Here is a 24246-nt window from a genome sequence, read left to right on the forward strand (position 1 = left end):
GCTCAGACTGGAGAAAAATCAGCATGTTCTGACGAGCTTAATGCTATGAGGCAGTCAGATGGACCTGAATTCAGTGGAGATTGGAGCTCCAAGATAAATAGACCAGGTGTCAAATAAAAAAAGCAAAGATAGTCTCCTGTATAAATCAGAAGAGATAATAAAAATCAATGAATAGACAGCAACTTTTTTCATACCTACACAAGCATCTCAAAAGGACTGCAAACTTTAAGAATGATTTACGTTTTTTCTTATTTGGAACACTTCATAATTTATTTGCTAAACAACGGTTTATGTCGCCTTAAACCAAATTTTATTGGCTTGTATTGGAGGATTGGGGAGGATTTTCTAAGAATTTATATATTGCTAAATGAAATATATTTGCTACCCAACAGCAATGAAATTCTGCTGGATTCTATAATCTGGCAAGCTAACCGCATCACTGTAAATTAAATTTGTCCCAAGTTTTGATATGCAAGAAGTTCCAGGACTTTTCAATGACTCATCGTGTTCTGTTCTTCTCACTACAGTGCACACTTGGTTCACGGACAACACAGGGCACTACTTACTCATTGAGGTTAGGTGCTTTGCAGGTATCTGAGAGTTGCTATCTATTCACAAACCACTGAGCATTTCATTTTATCAAAAAGCCTTCAAATGCTCAGAGTCTGTGGTTAGATAAGTCTAATGAAGATATGCTTCACCAAGGTGAAAACCTAAACAGTTAAAAATGGAGAGATATTTACAACCATTTTCTCTAGTTAAGTTGAGTTCTCGTTTTCTGTATGGAGTGGGGTTTTTTGCTTTGACTTTTTCTTCAGTACGTTTCAAATTAAGGTTCCGGGGCTATGAGTACAAACTCTCCTGGCCAGTTCCATACATATCTGCAAGTCGTTTAAAGCGAGGCCCCCAGTCACTTAGGTAGTCATAATTCTGATCAGAGTTTGAGCTGATGGAATCTAAGGAGCTGAGTGATTCAGCCACTGAGCCATTTCCTTCAAATGCATATGTCTGCAAGGAATCATAGGGGGGGGCACAGGGATCCACATCAGCTTCTTTCAGTCTTTCCCAAATAAATTCCCGAAAAATGACATTATCTGGGATGCTTTTAAAAGTTGGTCGACTCAAGAACTGAATTTCTGGAGTCACATCCCTCCGAGTCTTGGTATCTCTGATGACGTTGAGATTTCTTAGTGCGGCCATGTCGAAAGCTTCTGTGTCTTCCTCTCCCCCACCTTCGTCATCATATCTCACGATATTTTCTCTGATATCTCTCTCCTCATCAAAAATGAGAGGTTCTTTTTTCCTTCTTCTCATGGTGATGATCAGGAGGATCAACACTAAAACAATGAGACAGGAAAGGGAAAGTTTCAGTAAATCACCAACTGCCCCTCATCATGGTGAAATTAGGCCAATGATCTTGACTTCTTTAAAGGGAAATGAATTGGCCACCCACTTGCATGGGAATTCACAGCAGTAGATGTGCTAAAATTGCTAAAATGCCTTTGAAATAGGACACTTTTATACATCAAGAAACCCTTTTCCACACCTGTTCAGAACTGATGTCTCCCTCTTTAAGGCAACCTCCAAAGTATTTGCTAGAGCATATTGAAGGGCCAGTTCAGGATAAATATAATAATTTCAAAGCTATGCAACACAAAGGTTTTTTTTTTAACTCCTTAATTGCTGGAAAGGCAAAGTGACATTTATAAATGTTTTAGGTCTAATTTAACAACTGCAATTTTAGAAGGAAATGGATTTTAGCATTTGGTCAGGTTCTTTGAAGAAATGCCTTGTACTTGTCTAAGAAACTCTGCTGTTAAAGAAAACCCAGTATGTCAGGCCATATATAAAGATTAAAAGCTTTTCTATAGTAAATTGAATCTCACTTTCAGGATGAAATACTGAACGTGGTCTTTACACATTCTATCTGGAGAGAGAGGTGGTGAGATTTTCAGCTTAGCCAAAGAGAGATTTATCAAAAATAATAAAGCACATGGTAGCACTAGAAAGCTAAAGGACACCAGATTCACTGGCTATTATTTGGGTTTAAACCACCTGAATACACTCTTTGTATTTTTAATAAGTATACATTACTAAGAAAGATTCTGCTTCACTCAGGCTATGGATGACTGTGATGCTAGCTGAATTGGGAACACATCAGATTTCATGGGTGCTTGAATTAAGTTTAAAAAAAAGTATTCTTGAATTTTGGAGTTCAAAATATATAAAGAATTATCTTTACTTACCTTTTTATTACATAAGCCAACTTTTTTTTCTTGAAGATCTAACAGGCCCAAAGGGACCATTACTCTCAGCCTGTTTTTTAAAAGACACTTGAAATATTTATATTTAAAATATAAGGTTTTAGTTTGGCATTAAACATACATTTGAAAATGAAGTATAAAGCCAAGAAGGACATCACTGTAATTCAGAAAAATTAAAAGCAATGACTAGATGAGACATCCTCTACCTCAAACTAAAAAAAAAAAATCTAAGCACTTGATTAAATAATGCCTTTTCTATTGTAATGTTCTGGCATGGGCCTTGAAAACAAATATATAGCTTTGCTGTCAAAATGGCCTTGGATAAAAGTCCAACCTTTTCACATATTAGCTGTGTGATTTTGTGCAAGTAACTCAAACTAACAGAGCCTAGCCACATATGATAATTATAGACAAATGTTATGAGGGTAAATTAGAGAGATTGGGGAATAATGTAAGTAGAATTAGTAGAGTGGCAGGCACTTGTTTGTGTGCCAGAGAGAAATTATCATTGTTATCCTCTGGCTAACCAAGAATGTGAACTCAAAATTTCTCCTCAGACCCAAGCAAAACAATGAAATTAGGTAACAAAGTAGAAGGTGTAGCAAATATATGGCAAGGCATGTGCACTAAAGATTAAATGAGAGAAAAGGCAGTAAGGTGAAAAATGGAGATCTGCAAATAGGACTTATCATTTGGCCCTCAGGATAATTCTCTGGGGGTATGTGTCGTCTTGTTTGATGATGTTTTAAGCATGTGAAACAACCTGCCTATGGTCAATGAAATAAAATGCAATAGGTGGGAATGAAGAGTCCTCTACTTCCATCTGCCCCAGAGCCTTTGCACTTTCTAGAACACTATGAGCCTAGTGCTCCATAGAAGGTAACTGAGATACAAGCTAAGAGCTCAAGTGACAATTTGCTAGTTCAGAGAAAGACACACCAGTAAATTATAAGATATATGGATGAATAACATTTTAGATTAATGTATAAATAGAGCTTCTGAAACTTTTTATACGGTTCCCCCCAAAATAAAAGTAATTGCAACAGAAAGATAAAATACTATTTCCTGAGAAGTCAGGTAGAGAGAATGGAAAGGTGAGTATCAGAATCATGATGGTGGGGGCAGGAATATGAGAAATCTCTCACCCACATTGGAAGCAGAATTGAGGGGGAACAAATATCCAAACGAGTGCAAGAGGATACAAGAAATGAATGGGCATAAAAGTGAATGAGGCTATGAAGAGAGTAAGATATTATGTAATAATTAGATGGGTTTTTTTTTTTTTTTTTTGACACACAGAGACAGCGAGAGAGAGAACACAAGCGGGGGGAGTAGGAGAGGGAGAAGCAGGCTTCCCGCTGAGCAGGGAGCCCGATGTGGGGCTCGATCCCAGGACCCTGAGATCATGACCTGAGCCAAAGGCAGATGCTTAACCAACTGAGCCACCCAGGTGCCCCTAATTGGATGCTCTTTTAATTTAAATCTGTATTTAGGCAAAATATTTCAAAATTCCCAATTCTCTTTCCTTCATATAATCACAATGAATCTTGTCATATATATATATATATATATAAAATATATAATGATTTTTATAGGTTATATTTGTTTTATATGCTATTTTATTTTAACATATAAAACAAGTATTTCTTACATTCTATTGTAAACATATTTTCATGCTACTGATAAACTTACTTTTTAACACTCAAGTACAGTGCTCAGTAAAACTGAAACATGAAAGAACCCATAGGTGTGTCAGCCCTCAGGTTCAGTACCTATTAAGGATATTAATATCTTATAGAGTTTATTTCTCAATCTTGCCTGAAGCTGAGAAAAATGAAGTGTTTTTAACATTTCAATGACTTAGAATATTAATTTCTAACTACATGAGCACATATAAAAAATAAAATTTAACCTTTACATAGAACAAGTATTAAGTGCTCTACAGGGTCTATGGAGATAATCCCTGTATTAAAAAGAATATTTTCTGCTTAAGTAAGCACAAGATTATATAGTTTAAGAGGTTTTTCTCGTATGTCTTTTCTGTCATATGGACGATACTTCTGAGTGCAGACAGAAAAGATTTAGTCTAGACACATGGCACTTATAATGTGTTGGTTGTTCATGAATTTAGATACAGTTAACAAATGTGTGTTAACCATTTATTACAGGCATTCGGTATGATGATGTAATGTTGCACACAGAAGCAGGCACACTTCTCATGGAACTTATAATGAAATGGGCAGACTATTAAATAATGAGAACTAAATGTAAAGGTAGAACTGTGATAATTATTCCCAATCTTTTAAAGGTCTACAGTAGAACAAACAGATCCACACAAGGCAGATTCACTCATCCCTGAAGGCTGATGCTAGGATGGGGGTGGAGAAGTGATATGGAAGATTATACTTGGCACAAGCAAGCGGTTAGCAAGGGTTGGAGCTGACAAGGCTGGGGAGTAAAGAAAGCGGTGGGAGATAACCAATGTGGTTTAAGGACTGCATGATATATGATCATTCTGATTGGACTCAGGATGGGAAGAGAAGATGTTAAGAAAGCAATTAGAATACTACAGCAGCAAAAGCATACTGGGTTAACTTAAATTTCTATTTTAGAATTCAGTTCTTTAACCCAGTATCCCAGTTATGTAAGCAATAGGGCTGGTTATTGGCAAAATCATGAGAGAGGATCCCTGCAGCCAAGCAGCTCAAACGTGGTAGCTATATATTTACAAAGATAAATATAGTATAAATCATAATGCTTTCACTGAGAAAGTACAGACATACACAGGTACAAAGAAGCATGCAGACCAGAAGAGCATCATTCCCCCAAATTAAAAGAAAGAAAAGGGAAGATGAAGAAAAATAGTGTAAAACACGTAGCATACTATAAAGTAGTGGTCCCCTATATTCTCATCACTGTAGTCTGTGACAGATACATATCCATTTTTACTTAATCATCTTGAAAGTATTTCAGTCCCACCTAACACACTTCCTGGAGGTTAACCACAGTATTGGCCCATACAATGAAGAAGCCCCCTCTCCAATAAACTCCCATCATCAAGTGTCTTATTTTCTTAAAGACAGCAGACACTAAAAGTCATCCAGGTTTGCTCTAGAAGCTTCAACATCTCCTTGTCATCCTGGATCCCTTGCACTGGATTTTCTAAACTTGCAAATGTCTGAATTCTCAATATTCAGTTTTGGTCCCCAGAACATTTGTACAGACGTGGTACAAACTGGTACCACTGCTAGATAAGCCTACTTATATTAAAGAAAAACTATTTCCCTTATTTCAGTCAATTCATTTAAAACCACTCAGTCATGTGAACTACCATCAAGCCAGTTCTTTTCCATCCTAAAACTCTATAAAATGTTCTTGCTTTAAATCAATTTGCAAGACTATTTACAAATTCATCACCTGTTAAATATCATTTTGTTAAGTTTAACCTATTGTTTTGAGACTCACCAAAAGTTAAAACCTAAATTTCTTTTAATTCAACATTTTTTTTTTTTTACTGGGCATTGATTTTCTACAACTGTAATCCCTATAAGGTCAGTGATTTTATTCTCCACAGGTATATCTTGAGCACAAAAAGCAATACTTGATAATAAATATGCAGTCAAAAAATATTTGTTAAATAAACTATGGGTTGGAGATATGCAGATAACTCTTGCCATTGTGAAGGTCAATATTTTATATAAGGAAAAAGTATTACATAATGCAACAGATTATATAGCAATATAACACATGCTAGGTAAATATGTATGGGAAGGTATGTTTTGACCAGGATGCTCAGAGACAGTCTCACAAAAGAGATGACATAGAGGTAAGACTTGAAGGATAAGCTATTGTCACCTAGAAACACTATTTTCTCTATGGTCTCTATGAATAATCAGAATTTCTTATTAGTCAATAAAATGGTTTCTAAATCTTCACTATCCAACATGGTAGCTACTAACCACATGTGGCTATTGAGCATCTGAAATGTGGATATCCCTATTTGAAACATGAATCGAGATGTGCTTTTAGGGTAAAATAGACATGTGATGTTCAAGACAATTGTTAAACTATATTGATTACATGTTAAAATTATAAGTTTGTTAGTATTGCAATAAATGTTATTAGCATTTACTTGTTTCTTTTTAGTTTTGCTAATGAGACTACCTGAAATTTTAAAATTACATATGTAGTTCACACTTGTGAATCCTAATACATTTCTTTGGGCAAAATACTAGAAAAATCTTAATTGTGTATGATCTTAAGGTATACTACTCTAAAATTTTATTGCCAAATGACATATTGAACAGTGAAACAACTTACACTACAATTATTACTGTGTCTATTAGGTGTAACTGAAAATCTGTTAGTACAATCTGTATCCAAGTTCAGCAATTATAAATGATTATCCACATCCATGTGCAAGTAGAACTTAGCCCTTCAATAAATTTGTTTTTTAAAATCTTCACTGTCTTTTGATCCTGTTGATTTGCATAAATATTACTAAAAACCTGTTACATTTTCTGCATTTGGCTGGTTTCTCTTCAGATGGCACTAATTTTCACAAATTTTCTTTAATTTTGAACTTTGGTGGCTTCAGATCAGAAACAACCATGACAGAGAAACATCTCAACACCTTTCAGTGTCACTTCCAAATTCCCACCACTTTCTCCATGCCTGGAGCTACACCAGAGTTCCATACTCTCATCAAAAAACAGGTCACTAAGTGAGAATTTTCCAATCATTGATTTATCTTCAACTACACTCAATTTTACTGACGTTTCTTTTATAAAAGTAGCCTATTTCCACATTCTTATATCCTGATTGCCCTGAAGCCAGAGTTTTTCTGGATTATTCCCCCTGAGACTAAGGTTACCAATGGTCTTGTTGACATCTACCCAATCCAATGGGCACTAGTCAGCCCTTAGTTTACATGGCATGTCTATCATATTTGACACACAACTTCAATCAGAAAACATGGGTGAGTTTTCTTGAATTAATAGAATATTATAGTAATTCTTACAATTAAAAAAAGTTTCACTCTCTCCTTTCAAGTATGGTTTGGTGGCTGCTCTTCTCTAGGTAATACCTTGGGTAAATCTTCCTCAAATTCTGTACTTGGCTTCTTCCTTTTTCACCCAACACTCTTTCTACATGAGCTCAATGAAATCCAATAATTCAACTATTTTCTATATATGGCAATTGGTAAGGGCTCTGACATATAAATCTATCTATCTCTTTGAATAAATCAGAGCATATTCATAAATGACTAGTCATAATCTTTATTGATAATAAAAACATATGGACTGCTCAGAATATAGTAAATACTTAATATATGGCAATTATAATTTTTAATTGCTACTATCACTTATTTTGCTATAACAACTTTCTGCTCAAATATCTCTTTCCAGATTTCAACCCATTAACTTCAATCTGTTTCATATCTTGTGTTCTTTTGTCAAAAGAATACCCAAACCAGAAACTTCCGGGTCATCATGGACTCGAACTTCACTTCCTCCTCGTATTTACCTCTTGCTCATCTCACTACCTTAATAAACCAATTATATAGTGTAACCCCTGGAGTATACCTCAAATCCCTTGCTTAAACCCACATTTACACTGACTCCCTGCCTCTATTTATGTGGGCTTAGGATATTTTACTTTGCCCTGCCTCAGTTTCCTCCTCTCCAAAATGGAAATAATAGAACTTAACTCATAAAAACTATCTTATGGTAGCTTTATAAGGATTGAGTTTATAAAGTTTAAAAATATATAGTAAGCACAATAATAGGTTATATATGATTAGCTTCTAAAATAAAATGTTAAGCAATATAGTTCCTATTCCTCTGGATCTTGCTAAAATTTGACTTATATAATAGGTACACAAAAAGAAAATATTTTACTTGATATGTGTGATTTTTGATAACTCCCTATTTAGTTATTTGATATCTATGCTATTCTATTTATTGGATGGTAAAATAATAGAATTATTCTGGAGAAGCTTAAAATATGTGGCAAAGACAGGAAAATGAACAGAATGTGATAAACACTATTTACAAATCCATCCCAAAATATTTTTTTCCTCCTGCATTCCCTATATTAGGCCGCAAGAATACACTGGTTTAAAAAGAAAGATTAAGATCAGTACTCTCAAGGTGTTCTTAAATTTGAGCAAAGCGAATAAATATTTTTACAAATTGTGATAACTGACACAAAAGAAATAACGTTTCATGATAAAGAATTGTAGGTGTTGATGCAGCATGCCCTGGCATCCCTGGCCCATGCCTACTCCAGCTTCAACTCTCTGGCCAAGGTGTCCCAAGCATGGCATGCCCAGGGACCCCCCTCCCCGGGTCACACCCGGTCTAGATCTAGCTCCAGGCATCCCACTAAGGCAGCCCCAGCACAGTGTGCCCCAGGATCCCTAGTTTCCCAGACAAGCAAAACCTAAAGGAGTTCATCATAACTAAACCAGACTTCCAAGAAAAGTTAAAATGTCTTCTTTAAGTGGAAAAGGTCATAACTAAAAATAAAATACATGAAAGAAAAAAATCTCAATAATAAAGGCAAATATATAATAAAGGCAATGGATCAGCCACTTAAAAATCTCATATGAAAATTAAACCAAAAGATGTAAAATATGACATCAGCAACATAAAATGTGTGTGGGGGTGGGGGAGTACAAATGTAGTGCTTTTAGAATGCACTGGAAATTAAGTGACTATCACCTTAAAACAGACTGCTGTATTTATAATGTTGGTATATGTGAACCTCACAGTAACCAAAACCAAACCTACAAAAGAACCCCAAAATCCCAAAACCTACAAAAAAATAAAGAAAACCATCAAACCACAAGAGATCAAGAGAAGAAAGAAACAGAGAAGAACTACAAAAACAATCAGAAAACAATAAAATAGCAATAAGCATATACCTATCAGTACATTTTTTTTTTTTTTTTGAGAAAGAGCGAGCGAGCATGAGGGGTTAGGGTCAGAGGGAGAAGCAGACTTCCCGCAGAGCAGGGAGCCTGATGTGGGACTCGATTTCAGGACTCCAGGATCATGACCTGAGCTGAAGGCAGTTGCTTAACCAACTGAGCCACCCAGGCGCCCCCTATCAGTACATTTTAAATGTAACTAGACTAAATGATCCAATCAAAAGGCATAGGGTGGCTGAATGGATAAAAACAAGATCTATTTATATGCTGCTTATAAAAGACTTACTTTAGATCTAAAAACACATGCAGATTGAAAGTGAAGGAATAGAGAAAGATATTTCATGCAAATGGAAATAAAGCTGGAGGAGCACTTAAAACAAAGACTGTGACTCCAAGAAGACAATATAACATTTGTAAATATCTATGCGCCCAACATACGAGCATGTAAATATGTAAAGCAAATTTTAGCAGACATAAAGGCAAAAATTGACAGTAATACAAAATAGTAAGGGGACTTTAACACCCTACCTGCATCAATGAATAGATCATCCAGACTGAAAATCAATAAGAAAAAATGGGCCTTAAACAACATATTAGACCAAATGGGCTTAACAGATATATAGAGAACATTTCATCTAAAAACTTCAGACTACACTTTTTTTTTTGAAGTGCACATTGAACATTCTCCAGGATAGATCACATGTTAAACTGCAAAACAAGTTACAATAAATTCTAGAAGATTAAAATTATATCCAGCATCTTTTCTGACCACAATAGTGTGAAGCTAGAAATCAATCACAAGAAGATAACTAGAAAAAAACAAAACATGTGGAGACCTAAAACACATGCTACTAAACAATGTGTCAATAAAGAAATCAAAGTTGGAAATAAATGCCTTGAGACAAATGAAAATAAAAATGAAAACACAGCTTTTCAAAATCTATAGGATACAGCAAAAGCAGTTCTAAGAGGAAAGTTTAGAGTGATACGGGCCTACCTCAAGTAAAATCCCAAATAAACCATCTAACTTTATACCTAAGAGTAGAAAATGAACAAATTCCAAATTTGGAAGAAGAAGGAAATAATCTGAGTGGAAATACATTAAATAGAGACTTTAAAAATAGAAAAGATCAATGCAGGGCGCCTGGGTGGCTCAGTTGGTTAAGCGACTGCCTTCGGCTCAGGTCATGATCCTGGAGTCCCGGGATGGAGTCCCACATTGGGCTCCCTGCTCAGCGGGGGGGGGCTGCTTCTCCCTCTGACCCTCTTCCCTCTCTTGCTATCTGTCTCTCATTCTCTCTCTCTCAAATAAATAAATAAAATCTTAAAAAAAAAAAGATCAATGCACAACTAAGAGCTTTTTTTTTTTTGAAAATATATTAAAAAAAAAAAACCAATAAGCCTCTAGGCAGAGTTTTCAAGAGAAAAACAGGACCCATATATAAAATCAGAAATAGAAGTTAAACTGATACCACAGAACTATAAAGGATCATAGCAGACTACTATAATTATATACCAACAAATAGGATAACCTAGAAGAAAATGATAAATTCCCAGAAACACAACCTTTCAAGATTGAATTATGAAGAAACAGAAAATCTGAATAGGCCAATTACAAATAATGATACTGAAGTAGTAATTAAAAAGACTCTCCAAAAAATGAAGAGGAAGGACTGCTTCCAAACTCCTTTTACAAGGCCAGCATTACCCTGATACCAAAACCAAAGACACTGAAAAAAAAAAAAATTACTGGCCAATATCCTTGATGAAAATAGATGCAAAAATCCTCAACAAACTATTAGAAAACCAAATTCAGCATTACATTAAAAGAACTATACACCATGGGGCACCTGGGTGGCTTAGTCGGTTAAGCGTCTAACTCTTGATTTTGGCTTAGGTCATGATCTTGGTGTCCTGGGATCAAGTCCTGCAATGGACTCCCTGCTCAGTGGGAGATCTGCTTATCTCCCTCTCCCTCTGCCCCTCCCCTGCTCACTCTCACTCTGACATAAATCTTAAAAAATATATAAAAGAATTATACCCCATGATTATGTGGAATTTATGCCAAGGATGTTTCAACATCTGCAAATCAATCAACCTTATATACTACATTAACAAAAATGAAGGCTAAAAATCATATGATCATCTCAACAGATGCAGAAAAAGCATCTGACATAATTCAACATCTGACATTTATCAACATGATAAAAATTCAACAATGTGAGTATAGAAGAACCACACCTCAACATAAGAAAGGTCATATATGACAAACCCTCAGCTAACATCATACTCAAGGGTAAAAACTAAAAGCTTTTCCTCTATGATCAGGAAAAAGGCAAGAATGCCCACTCTTGTCACTTTTATTCAACATGGTACAGGAAGCCCTAGTTACAGCAATTAGGCAAGGAAAAAAAGGCATCTAAATTGGAAAAGAATTAAACTGTCACTATTTGCAAATGACATGATACTGTATACAGAAAACCCGAGTCCACCAAAACTACCAGAACTAATAAATGAATTCAGTAAAAGTCACAAAAATTAATATACAGAAATAGGTTGCATTTCTCTACACTATAACAAGCTATCAAGAAAGAGAAATTAAGAAAATCACATTTACAACTTCATCAAAAAAATTACTTAAGGGGGTGCCTGGGTGCCTCAGTTAGTTAAGTGTCTGCCTTTAGCTTGGGTCATGATCCAGGGTCCTGGGATCGAGCCCCACATCGGGCTCCCAGCTCAGCAGGGAGTCTGCTTCTTCCTCTCCCTCTACCCCTCCCTCTAGCTCGTTCTTGTTCTCTCTCTCTCAAAATAAATGGATAAAATCTTTGAAAAAAAATTACCTAGGAGTAAATTTAACCAAGGAAGTGAAAAACTTGTATTCTGAAAACTATGACACTGATGAAAGAAATTGAGGATGACTCAAATAAATGGACAGATAAACCATGCTCACGGATTGGAAGAAAATTATTTTAAAATGTCCATACTATCCAAAGCGAACTACAGATTCAATGTAATCTCTTCAAATTACCAATGTCATTTTCCAAAGAATCACAACAAAGAATCCTGAAATGTATCTGGAACCTCAAAAGACCCCAAATAGCCAAACCAATCCTGAGAGAGATCAAAGTTAGAGGTGTTATGATCCCTGATTTCAACCTACACTGCAGAGCTATAGTAATTGAAACAGTATGGTACCAGCACAAAAACAGACACATAAATCAATGGAATAGAAGAGAGAGGCCAGAAATAAATGCACACAATTATGGTCAATTAAACTATGACAAAGGAGGCATGCATATACAACAGGGAAAAGACTGTCTTTTCAGAAAATGGTGTTGGGAAAACCTGACCACTTTCTTACGCCATAAACAAAAATAAATTCAAAATGGATTAAAAGACTTGAATGTAAGACCTGAAACCACAAATCTCCTAGAAGGAAACATAGTAAGCTCTTTGACGTTGGTCTTAGCAGCATGTTTTTGGACCCACCTCCTTAGGCAAGGGCAACAAAAGCTAAAAAAACTTTTGTTGATGTATTGGGAATACATCAAAGTTTTTGCACAGTGAAGGACAACATCGATAAATGAAAGGGTAACCTATTGAATGGGAGAAGATATTTGCAAATCATATATTCGATAAGGGGTTAATATCCAAAATATACAAAGAACTTACACACCTTAATATCAAAAACAACCAAGTAAACAACCCAATTAAAAATGGGTACAGAGCTTGAATAGTAATTTTTCTAAAGAAGACCTACAGATAGCCAACAGGAACACCAAAAGATGTTTAACATCACTAATCACCAGGGAAATGCCATTCAAAACCGTAAGATTACCTCACACCTGTCAGATTGACAACTGTCAAAAAGACAAAAAATAAGAAGTGTTGGCATAGATGTAGAGAAAACAAAACACTTGCACACTGTTGGTGGGAATGTAAATTGGTGTAGCCACTATGGAAAACAGTATGGAGTTCCCTCAAAGGTTAAAACTACCATAAGATCGAGTAATTACACTTCTGGGTATTTAGCCGAAGAAAACAAAAGCACCAACTCAAAGAGATATGTTTTGAAGAATTTCCATACTGTGTTCGCTCTCTCTCTCTCTCTCTCGCTCTCCATATATATACATGACTGTATTATGCTAAGTGAAATATCTGAGAGAAAGACAAATACTGAATGATTTCATTTATATGTGGAATCTAAAAAACAAATTGAAACAGAATCATAGGAAACAAACTGTGGGTTACCAGAGTAGGGAGTGACTGGGAGGTGGGCAAAATAGGTGAAGGAGACTAAGTTGTCCAATCCTCCAGTTATAAAATAAGACATGGGAATGTAATGTATAAGGAATAGATTCAATAATTTTGTAACAATTTTGTATGGTGACATATGGTACCTAGATTTATCATGGAAATCATTTCATATAAAAATATCAAATCACTATAATGTACACCTGAAATTAATAGGATGTTGTATGTCAAATATACTTCAATTAAAAAGACAAAGAATCATGGTTGTGAACAGTGCTTAATTTAATCAGTAGGTAAGACTCCCCCCTGAGAAGGTAACACTGAAGCTGGTCATAAAGGATAGTGTGAGCCCAACAGGTGAAGGGATTCAGGAAAAATCTTTCAGTAACAGGGTGGCATGTTTGAAACTAATGGAGAGGCAGCTGTGTGGTTCTTCCTACAGGGTGAGTGTAGGATTGGACAGCCTGATACCTTCACAAGGTGAGCAGGTGTCAGAACATGTCTTGCTTTGTGGGCCATGAGAACCATTTGGATTTTATGTAAGTACATTTGCTGCTTCTGAAATGTCTCAAGCAAAGAAATAATTTATGCTTTAAAAACTGAAATGATAGGAAAAATACAGGGGTACTAGTGCAGTCTGGTGATCAAAGACAGATGTCATTGGAAGTGACATCTAAGCTGAGATCTAAAGGATGAGAGAATTCAACTTGTCATTTTTGTCTGGATCTATGTGCTGAAGAGTAAGAGATATATGCAGATCCTCAGTCACAGAAGGCCAGAATTTGAACTTGTACTTATGAACCTACTCTATTACTTATGGTCACAAAGAATAAATGAAGATTTATATTTGATAAAATCCAAACATGTGAATGAGGTAAACCAGATATCAACTATAGTATTTTTAACTAAAATTTAAGCTGACTTTTAACAACAAATGCAGTATCCCTGAAATATCTACTGCAGTATTTTCTTTATCTTTGGATAGATTAGGAAAATCACATATTCAGATTTATTTTTTCTTGACCCCTTATAGATCTCCAAGGCCATTAACCCAAAAACATAATTTAAGTATTTTAAGTGTGTGCCATATCCACCTTATAGAGAAAAAATTAAGAGACAGGATGGATTTCAGACAAAATGCCCTAAAATCATATAATCTTAGGAAAGTCTGGGTCCAATGGAGATAGTACTTATGGGTAAGGACAAGAATAAAATCAGACCTTCTTTTCCACTAATGAATACATTCAAATCATTCATGGTCTTGTTCAGCATGCAGGTATGGCATGCCCTCTACATGTCATATCAGCATTTTATGGCTACATACATAATGATAAAATTATACTCAGCCCCTGACTCTAAAAACAGGAGACTACTGGAGCGGACAGACAGACAAACTAATGAAACAGGTGAGTCAGTCATGAAGGATGCTATGGTATACACAAGGTGCTATGGGGCACGCAGGAACAACACCCAACCTGGACTCTGAAGCAAAACAGGGGGAAAGGTGTTCGAGGCAGAAGGAGAAGTCATGTGAGAGCAGGTAAGACAAAGCTGGATGAGTCTGAGAAAGAGTAGCTCCACAATTTGGCTGAAGGTTGAAATGGTAGAGAGCAGTTAGGTCATAGTCTGTGATTTTCATCTGTAGACCATTGGAGCCATGGAAATCTTATTTTAAGCTGGTGTGTGTCACAGTCACGCTTGGTTTGCAAAAGCTTGGTCTGCCTGTGATGCTGGTGGATTGGATCTGGTAGAGATAGGAAATTGCCTAATTCAGAAAGGCGGTGACAGACCTGGGGCAAAATCAGGTGCAACATGAAGGGAGAGCATGGCATAGATTCAAGAATCAACAAAGTAAAATTTCATATTTTGGGGGGACTGATTGGCTGTGGGAGATGGAAGAAAAGAGTAAAGTCTGATTGATTCCCTTCCAGAAACATGGAAATAGGGACTAAGTTAGGAGGAGAGGTAGGGATGTAGGAAAACTGTTCAGGATTTAATAATTCTATTTGAATTTCTAATGCCAGCAATCTGTTAGAATGATGAATATGCCCATCCCAGAGTTCTGCAAATCATCTGCACAAGAGAGATGCTGCTAGGGGCGCCTGGGTGGCTCAGTTGGTTAAGCACCTGCCTTTGGCTCAGGTCATGATCCTGGAGTTCCGGGATCGAGTCCCACATCAGGCTCCCTGCTTAGCAGGGATCTGCTTCTCCCTCTCCCGCTCCCCCCTCTTGTGCTCTCTCTCTCTCAAATAAATAAATAAAATCTTAAAAAAAAAAAAAAGAGAGAGATGCTGCTTTCTATGTCTCATCTCGAGACAAGGAAACATTTCATTACAACCAAAACTCAGCTTCCCCTTGCCCCGCAAAAAGTATCACAGAGTTCCTCACCATTAAATGTGCCAGTTAGAATTATTTGAGTATCAAGACAGACATAAAACTGACCTAAGTACAATGAATATTGTGTGTACAAAGACAACTGGTATACTATATATTTTGGTTGTAATGAAGTGTAATCTCAATTTTATCATATACAATTCTTGATGTATTCTCTCAAGGTTGGAAGTAATTGGAGGATACTGTAAATTAGACAGTCAGAGTTAACCAAAGAAGTGATGAAGCTGCTCTGTAAAGCAGATCAAAGATTCTGCTGGTTCTAATTTGGCAGTACCTGGGCTGCGATACCCACAGATTGACAGGCATTCCCCAGAGACGCAGAAGCCTCTCCTATTGGAAAACACTTAGGGAAAAATACCTTAAAAAGGACATCCAGAAGGCAGTCCCACCTGTGTTTGGGTCCTGGCTGTGACACCTTATAACTTTGTGCATGTCTCCTCTAATTTACAGTTTTCTCATATAAAAAGTGGACATAATACTATTTACTAATACCTGCCTAGGAAATGTGTGGTGAGAATTAAATTAGACCATGCTCATAAAGCACTTAGCTAATGTCTAGCACTTAGTATGAGCTTATTAAATGTAATTAATTTTTCCTATGCTTACACTTGTTTGAAAGACAAACACATGTGCCACCATAAACTGGCCACTTCTGTCCTTTATTATCACTAGGACTATCATTATAGATTATGATGGGGATCAATCTTTTGCATAGTGCTATCATACTGTTCTCCACTATCTAATATATATATATTTTACTTAGGTAATACTATCACTTACAAAACTAGGAACATATTTTCCTGTTGAACAAAATCATGAGTGGTCACAGTGAGAGGAGCAAATATGATACAGCACTCTGTAGACCAGGAAAGAAAAGTGAAAAGATGCATGACAGCTGGATGTCAAGCTGGCAATCCTGGACACACTGAAAGAACTTGAATTCTATGTAGTAAATAGTGGTTTCCACAACTGATTTATTAAACCTGGAGCTGGGCCAGTCTAACTAATCCCAGTTGTGGTTAAAGATCAAGGAGCTAGAGGGAATATTATAAGACTTCAATTACTTGGATCTAAAGGTCCAAATATGGAAAAACAAAACTTAATATAGTAAATGCAGTGACAATTTTAGTGTGCAGGAAAACGCAGCAGTCTAACGAAGAAACTAACTGTGCAGACTAACCAAGAAAATAGCTATAATATTCTCAGGATAAATGTGCAATATTTAATATTGAAACATATTTTAAAACAACTGAAATTCTTTCTGCTCATTTCTCAAAATCCACTGAAGTAATAATTTAGTGTCAGTCATTCATAATTTTTTAAAGACTTTATTTATTTGAGAGAGTGAGAGCAAACAACTGGGGGGAAGGACAAAAGGAGAGGGAGAAACAGACTCCCTGCTGAGCGGGGAGCCGGCTACAATGGGACTTGGTCCAGGACCCAGATATCATGACCTGAGCTGAAGGCAGGTACTTACCCAACTGAGCCACTCAGGTGCCCCAAATTTGTTTTTTTCTGAAATGCGTTCAGCTTGGTTGAAAAATAACCATATAGGTCTAGTCTGAGGAACTCAGCTAGATAACTATCAAACCATTCTGAACACCTACGAACGAACTCAACAGGAGAGCAAAGAAAAGAATAGCAGCAACTCTCTGAACAGAAAAGCGACCACTTTCTGGAAGGTAGGACGTGCGGAGAAGTGAATCCGAGTCGATATTCTGGAGGATAGATGGTGGGGGAGGGAGCCTCCATCAGCCACTACCGGCAAGTGACAGAGCAGCGGAGCACAAAATCGGAACTTTTAGAAATCGCTTCTGCTGAGGGATGTCACTCCAGTGGCTAAGCAGGGGGTGGAACCCTCGCGGGACAGTGTGGTCTCAGGACCCTCGGGGTCACAGAAAGACCGGGGGTGCCTGAGGGCGGCAGAGCTCCCAGGTATCGGAGCGGGGAAGCTGGCTGCAGAGACAGAGCGGAGGAGCGGGCTCTCAGCTCGGGGTGGCCATTGACCGTGATCCGCGGCCCAGTCGGGCCCCTGCTCCTCCAGCAGGGACCCAACAAGCGGCAGATCCGGGGAGACTCACCTTCCTCCCCCGGGAGGAGCCGCGCGGGAGTGCACCGCGGGGATCTGCTGGGTTTGGAGACTCCACCCGGGGTCGGGGGCCAGAGATAGAAACGCTCGGTCACAGGCCGGGTGCGCACAGAGTACGGCCGGAGACTGAGGAGACAGGAGTGATTTACTGCGTTTCTGTGGGGGCGCACTGAGGGGAGGGCCCAAGTTCTCGGCTCCTCGGGGGCGGAGATGGGGAGGCCGCCATTTTCACTCTCATCCTCCAAAGCCGAAGGGAAAGCTCGCAGGGAACAAAAGCTCCCGAGAGCAAACCCGAGCAGATTACTTAGCGCGGCCCCCAGCAAGGGCGGTACAATTCTGCCTCAGTGAAGACTTTTGAGAATCACGGCAGCAGGCCCCTCCCCCAGAAGATCAGCAAGAACAGCCAGCCAAGACCAAGTTTACCGATCAATGAGAACGGCAGAACGCTAGCACTAGGGGAATACTGCACATAGAATCCATGGCTTTTTTACCATGATTCTTTAGTCTTTCAAAGTTAATTTTTTTAATTTTCTTTTTTTTCTTTTTCTGTTTTTTTGAATTTTTACTTTTTCCTTTTTCAACCAACATCTTATCAATCCCTTTTTTTAAAATCTTTTTTATTTTTAAATTTTAGAGTCATATTCTATCCCTTCATTGTAGTTAATCTTATTTTTTGTATATATATAAGTTGTTCTCTCTTTAAAATTTTGGTATATGTTTCTTCTAGCAGACCAAAATATACCCTAAGTCTCTAGTGTATGGCTTTGTTCTAGTCTCCTGCCTGCTCACATTTTCTCCCTTTTTTTAAAATTTCTCTTCTTTATTTTTTCAACCAACTTCTTATCAATTCCTTTTATAAAATCTTATATAATTTTTGTCTTTAAGTCATTTTCCATCCCTTCATCATATTTACCCTTATTTTGTACATATATGTTTTTCTTTCTTTAAAATTTTGGGAGGCAATTTCTTCTAACAGACCAAAATATGCCCAAAATCAGTGTGGCACTGATCTATTCACCAGCCTGATCATATTTGAACATATTCTTTTTTTTCCCTTTTTTTTTTTTCTTTCTTTCCCTTTCTTTTCCCCTGGTTTCAGGTCTCTTCTGATTTGTTTAGTGTATATTTTTCTGGGGTCATTGTTACCTTGTTAGCATTTTGTTCTCTCATTCATCTATTCTCTTCTGGACAAAATGACAAGATGGAAAAAATCACCTCAAAAAAAAGAACAAGAGGCAGTACTGACTGCCAGGGACCTACTCAATACGGACATTAGTAACATGTCAGAACGAGAGAGTTCAGAGTGACGATTATAAAGATACTAGCTGGGCTTGAAAAAAGCATGGAAGATACTACAGAAACACTTTGAGAAAAAAAAAGAACTAAAATCTAACCAAGTCAAAATCAAAAAGGCTATTAATGAGGTGCAATAAAAAATGGAGGCTCTAACTGCTAGGATAAATGAGGCAGAAGAGAGAAGTAGTGATATAGAAGACCAAATGATGGAGAATAAAGAAGCTGAGAAAAAGAGAGAGAAAGAACCACTGCATCACAAGGGCAGAATTCGAGAGCTAAGTGATACCATAAGATGAAACAATATTAGAATAATTGAGATCCCAGAAGAAGAAAGAGAGAGGCAGAAGGTATATTGGAGCAAATTATAGCAGAGAACTTGCCTAATTTGGGGAAGGAAACAGGCATTAAAATCCAGGAGGCACAGAGAACCTCTCTCAAAATCAATAAAAATAAGTCAACACCCCGATATCTAATAGTAAAACTTAAAAGTCTCAGAGACAAAGAGAAAATCCTGAAAGCAGCTCAGGACAAGAGGTCTGTAACCCACAATGTTAGAAACATTAGATTGGCAGCAGCCCTATCCACAGAGACCTGGCAGGCCAGAAAGGACTGGTATGATATATTCAGAGTACTGAACGAGAAAAATATGCAGCCAAGAATACTATATCCAGCTAGACTGTCATTGAAAATAGAAGGCGAAATAAAAAGCTTCCAGGACAAACAAAAACTAAAGAAATTTGCAAACATGAAACCAGCCCTACAAGAAATATTGAAAGGGGTCCTCTAAGCAAAGAGAGAGCCTAAAAGTAACATAGACCAGAAAGGAACAGAGACAATATACAGTAACAGTCACCTTACAGGCAATACAGTGGCACTAAATTCATATCTTTCAATAGTTATCCTGAATGTAAATGGGCTAAATGCCCCAATCAAAAGACACAAGGTATCAGATTGGATAAAAAAACAAGACCCATCAATATGCTGTCTGCAAGAGACTCATTTTAGACCCAAAGACACCTCCAGATTGTCAGTGAGGGGATGGAAAACCATTTACCATGCTAATGGACACCAAAAGAAAGCTGGGGTAGCAATCCTTATATCAGACAAATTAGATTTTAAACCAAAGACTATACTAAGAGATGAGGAAGGGCACTATATCATACTTAAAGGGTCTATCCAACAAGAAGATCTAACAGTTGTAAATATCTATGCCCCTAACATGGGAGCAGCCAATTATATAAGCCAGTTAATAACAAAATCAAAGAAATACATTGACAAAAATACAATAATAGTAGGGGACTTTTTAATACCCCGTTCATTGAAATGGACAGATCATCTAAGCAAAAGATCAACAAGGAAATAAAGACTTTATTTTTTTTTATTATGTTAGGTTAATCACCATACATTACATCATTAGTTTTTGATGTAGTGTGGAAAAAAAGACTTTAAATGACACACTATACCAAATGGACTTCACAGATATATTCAGAACATTCCATCCCAAAGCAACAGAATACACATTCTTCTCTAGTGCCCATGGAACATTCTCCAGAATAGATCACATCCTAGGTCACAAATCAGGTCTCAACTGGTACCAAATGATTGGGATCATTCCCTGCATATTTTTGGACCGATATGCTTTGAAACTAGAACTCAATCCTAAGAGGAAAGTCGGAAAGAACTCAAATACATGGAGGCTAAAGAGCATCCTACTAAAGAATGAATGGGTCAACCAGGAAATTAAAGAAGAATTAAAAAAATTCATGGAAACAAATGAAAATGAAAACACAACTGTTCAAAATCTTTGGGATGCAAAAAACACAGTCCTAAGAGGAAAGTATATAGCAATACAAGCCTTTCTCAAGAAACGAGAATGGTCTCAAATACACAACCTAAACCTATACCTAAAGGAGCTGGAGAAAGAACAACAAATAAAGCCTAAACCCAGCAGGAGAAGAGAAATAGTAAAGATCAGAGGAGAAATCAATGAAATAGAAACCAAAAGAACAGTAGAACAGATCAATGAAACTAGGAGATAGTTCTTTGAAAGAATTAATAAGATTGATATACCCCTGGCCAGACTTATCAAAAAGAAAAGAGAAATGGCCCAAATAAATAAAATCATGAATGAAAGAGGAGAGATCACAACCAATACCAAAGAAATACAAACAATTATAAGAACATATTATGAGCAACTATATGCCAGCAAATTAGATAATCTGGAAGAAATGCATGCATTCCTAGAGATGTATAAACTACCAAAAGTGAACCAGGAAAAAAGAGAAAAACTGAACAGACCTATAACCACTAAGGAAATTGAAGCAGTCATCAAAAATCTCCCAACAAACAAGAGCCCAGGGCCAGATGGTTTCCAAGGGGAATTCTACCAAACATTTAAAGAAGAATTAATTCCTATTCTTCTGAAACTGTTCCAAAAAATAGAAATGGAAGGAAATCTTCCAAACTCATTTTATGAGGCCATCATTACCTTGATCCCAAAACCAGACAAAGACCCCATCAAAAAGAATTACAGACCAATATCCCTGATGAACATGGATGCAAAAAATATCACCAAAATACTAGCCAATAGGATCCAACAGTACATTAGATGGATTATTCACCATGACCCAGTGGGATTTATTCCTGGGCTGCAAGGTTGGTTCAACATGTGCAAATCGATCATAAAAGAAAGAACGAGAATTATATCATCCTGTCAATAGATGCAGAAAAAGCATTTGACAAAGTACAGCATCCTTTCTTGATTAAAACTCTTCAGAGTGTAGGGATAGAGGGTACATACCTCAATATCATAAAAGCCATCTATGCAAAGCCCACAGCGAATATCATTCTCAATGGGGAAAAACTGAGAGCTTTCCCCCTGAGGTCAGGAACACAGCAGGGATATCCACTATCACCACTGCTATTCAGCATAGTACTAGAAGTCTTAGCCACAGCAATCAGACAACAAAAGAAATGAAAGGCATCCTAATAGGCAAAGAAGTCAAACTCTCACTCTTTGCAGATGATATGATACTTTATGTGGAAAACCCAAAAGACTCCACCCCAAAACTGCAAGAACTCATACAGGAATTCAGTAAAGTGGCAGGATATAAAATCAATCCACAGAAATCAGTGGCATTTCTAAACACCAACAAGACAGAAGAAAGAGAAATGAAGGAGTTGATCCCATTTACAATTGCACTCAAAACCATAAGATACCTAGGAATAAATCTAACCAAAGAGGCAAAGAATCTGTACTCAGAAAACTATAAAATACTCATGAAAGAAATTGAGGAAGACACAAAGAAATGGAAAAACGTTCCATGCTCATGGATTGGAAGAACAAATATTGTGAAGATGTCAATGCTACCTAGAGCAATCTACACATTCAATGCAATCCCTATCAAAATACCACCCACTTTTTTCAAAGAAAGGGAACAAATAATCCTAAAATTTGTATGGAACCAGAAAAGAGTCCGAATAGCCAGAGGAATATTGAAAAAGAAAAGCAAAGCTGGTGGCATCACAATTCCGGACTTCAAGCTCTATTACGAAGCTGTCATCATCAAGACAGTATGTACTGGCACAAAAACAGACACATAGATCAATGGAACAGAATAGAGAGCCCAGAAATGGACCCTCAACTCTGTGGTCAACTCATCTTCAACAACGCAGGAAAGAATGTCCAATGGAGAAAAAACAGTCTCTTCAACAAATGGTGTTGGGAAAATTGGACAGCCACATGCAGAAGAATGAAACTGGACCATTTCCTTACACCACACACAAAAATAGACTCAAAATGGTTGAAAGACCTAAATGTGAGACAGGAATCCATCAAAATCCTAGAGAACACAGGCAGCGGCCTCTTTGACCGCAGCTGAAGCAACTTCTTCCTAGAAACATCGCCAAAGGCAAGGGAAGCAAGGGCAAAAATGAACTATTGGGACTTCATCAAGATAAAAAGCTTTTGCACAGCAAGGGAAACAGTCAACAAATCCAAAAGACAACTGACAGAATGGGAGAAGATATTTGCAAATGACATAGCAGATAAAGGGCTAGTATCCAAAATCTATAAAGAACTTATGAAACTCAACACCCAAAGAACAAATGATCCAATCAAGAAATAAGAAGAAGACATGAACAGACATTTTTCCAAAGAAGACATCCAAATGGCCAACAGACACATGAAAAAGTACTCAACATCGCTCAGCATCAGGGAAATCCAAATCAAAACCTCAATGAGATACCACCTCACACCAGTCAGAATGGCTAAAATTAACAAGTCAGGAAAACGACAGATGTTGGCGAGGATGCGGAGAAAGGGGAACCCTCCTACACTGCTGGTGGGAATGCAAGCTGGTGCAACCACTCTGGAAAACAGTATGGAGGTTCCTCAAAAAGTTGAAAATAGTGCTTCTGTATGACCCAGCAATTGCACTATTCAATATTTAGCCCAAAGATACAAATGTAGTGATTTGACGGGGTATGTGTACCCCAGTGTTTATAGCAGCAATGTCCACAATAGCCAAACTATGGAAAGAGCCAAGATGTCCATTAACAGATGAATGGATAAAGAAGATGCCGTATATATATACAATGGAATATTATGCAGCCATCAAAAAAAGAAACAACGAAATCTTGCCATTTTCAATGACATGGATGGAACTAGAGGGTATTATAGCTACGTGAAATAAGTCAATCAGAGAAAGACATGTATCATATGATCTCACTGATATGAGGAATTCTTAATCTCAGGAAACAAACTGAAGTTTGCTGGGGTGGTGGGTGATGGGAGGGATGGGGTGGCTGGGTGATAGACATTGGGGAGGGTATGTGCTATGGTGAGTGCTGTGAGTTGTGTAAGACTGATGAATCACAGACCTGTACCCCTGAAACAATTAATACATTATATGTTTAAAAAAAAAAAGAAGAAGAAGATAGTAGGAAGGGAAAAATGAAGGGGGGAGAAATCGGAGGGGAAGACAAACCATGAGAGACTGTGGACTCTGAGAAAC

The 24246-nt window shown here is 37.3% G+C and overlaps 1 protein-coding gene across 2 annotated transcripts in view; it reads right to left on the bottom strand.

Moving 5' to 3' along the window:
• Positions 1-635: 635 nt before the first annotated feature.
• Positions 636-24246, bottom strand: part of CDH7 (cadherin 7) — a 116099-nt gene continuing 92488 nt past the window's right edge. For both annotated transcript variants that reach the window (XM_045886307.3, XM_045886308.3), the window contains one exon: positions 636-1337. In XM_045886307.3, coding sequence (XP_045742263.1) covers positions 844-1337 — 494 coding nt within the window. In that variant the 3' untranslated portion in view covers positions 636-843. The remainder of the gene's footprint in view (positions 1338-24246) is intronic.

The sequence above is a fragment of the Mirounga angustirostris genome, unplaced genomic scaffold, assembly GCF_029215605.1.
Source record: "Mirounga angustirostris isolate CCGP_5_RB_7025 unplaced genomic scaffold, mMirAng1.0.hap1 SCAF_14, whole genome shotgun sequence".
In the NCBI taxonomy this organism is placed as follows: Eukaryota; Metazoa; Chordata; class Mammalia; order Carnivora; family Phocidae; genus Mirounga; species Mirounga angustirostris.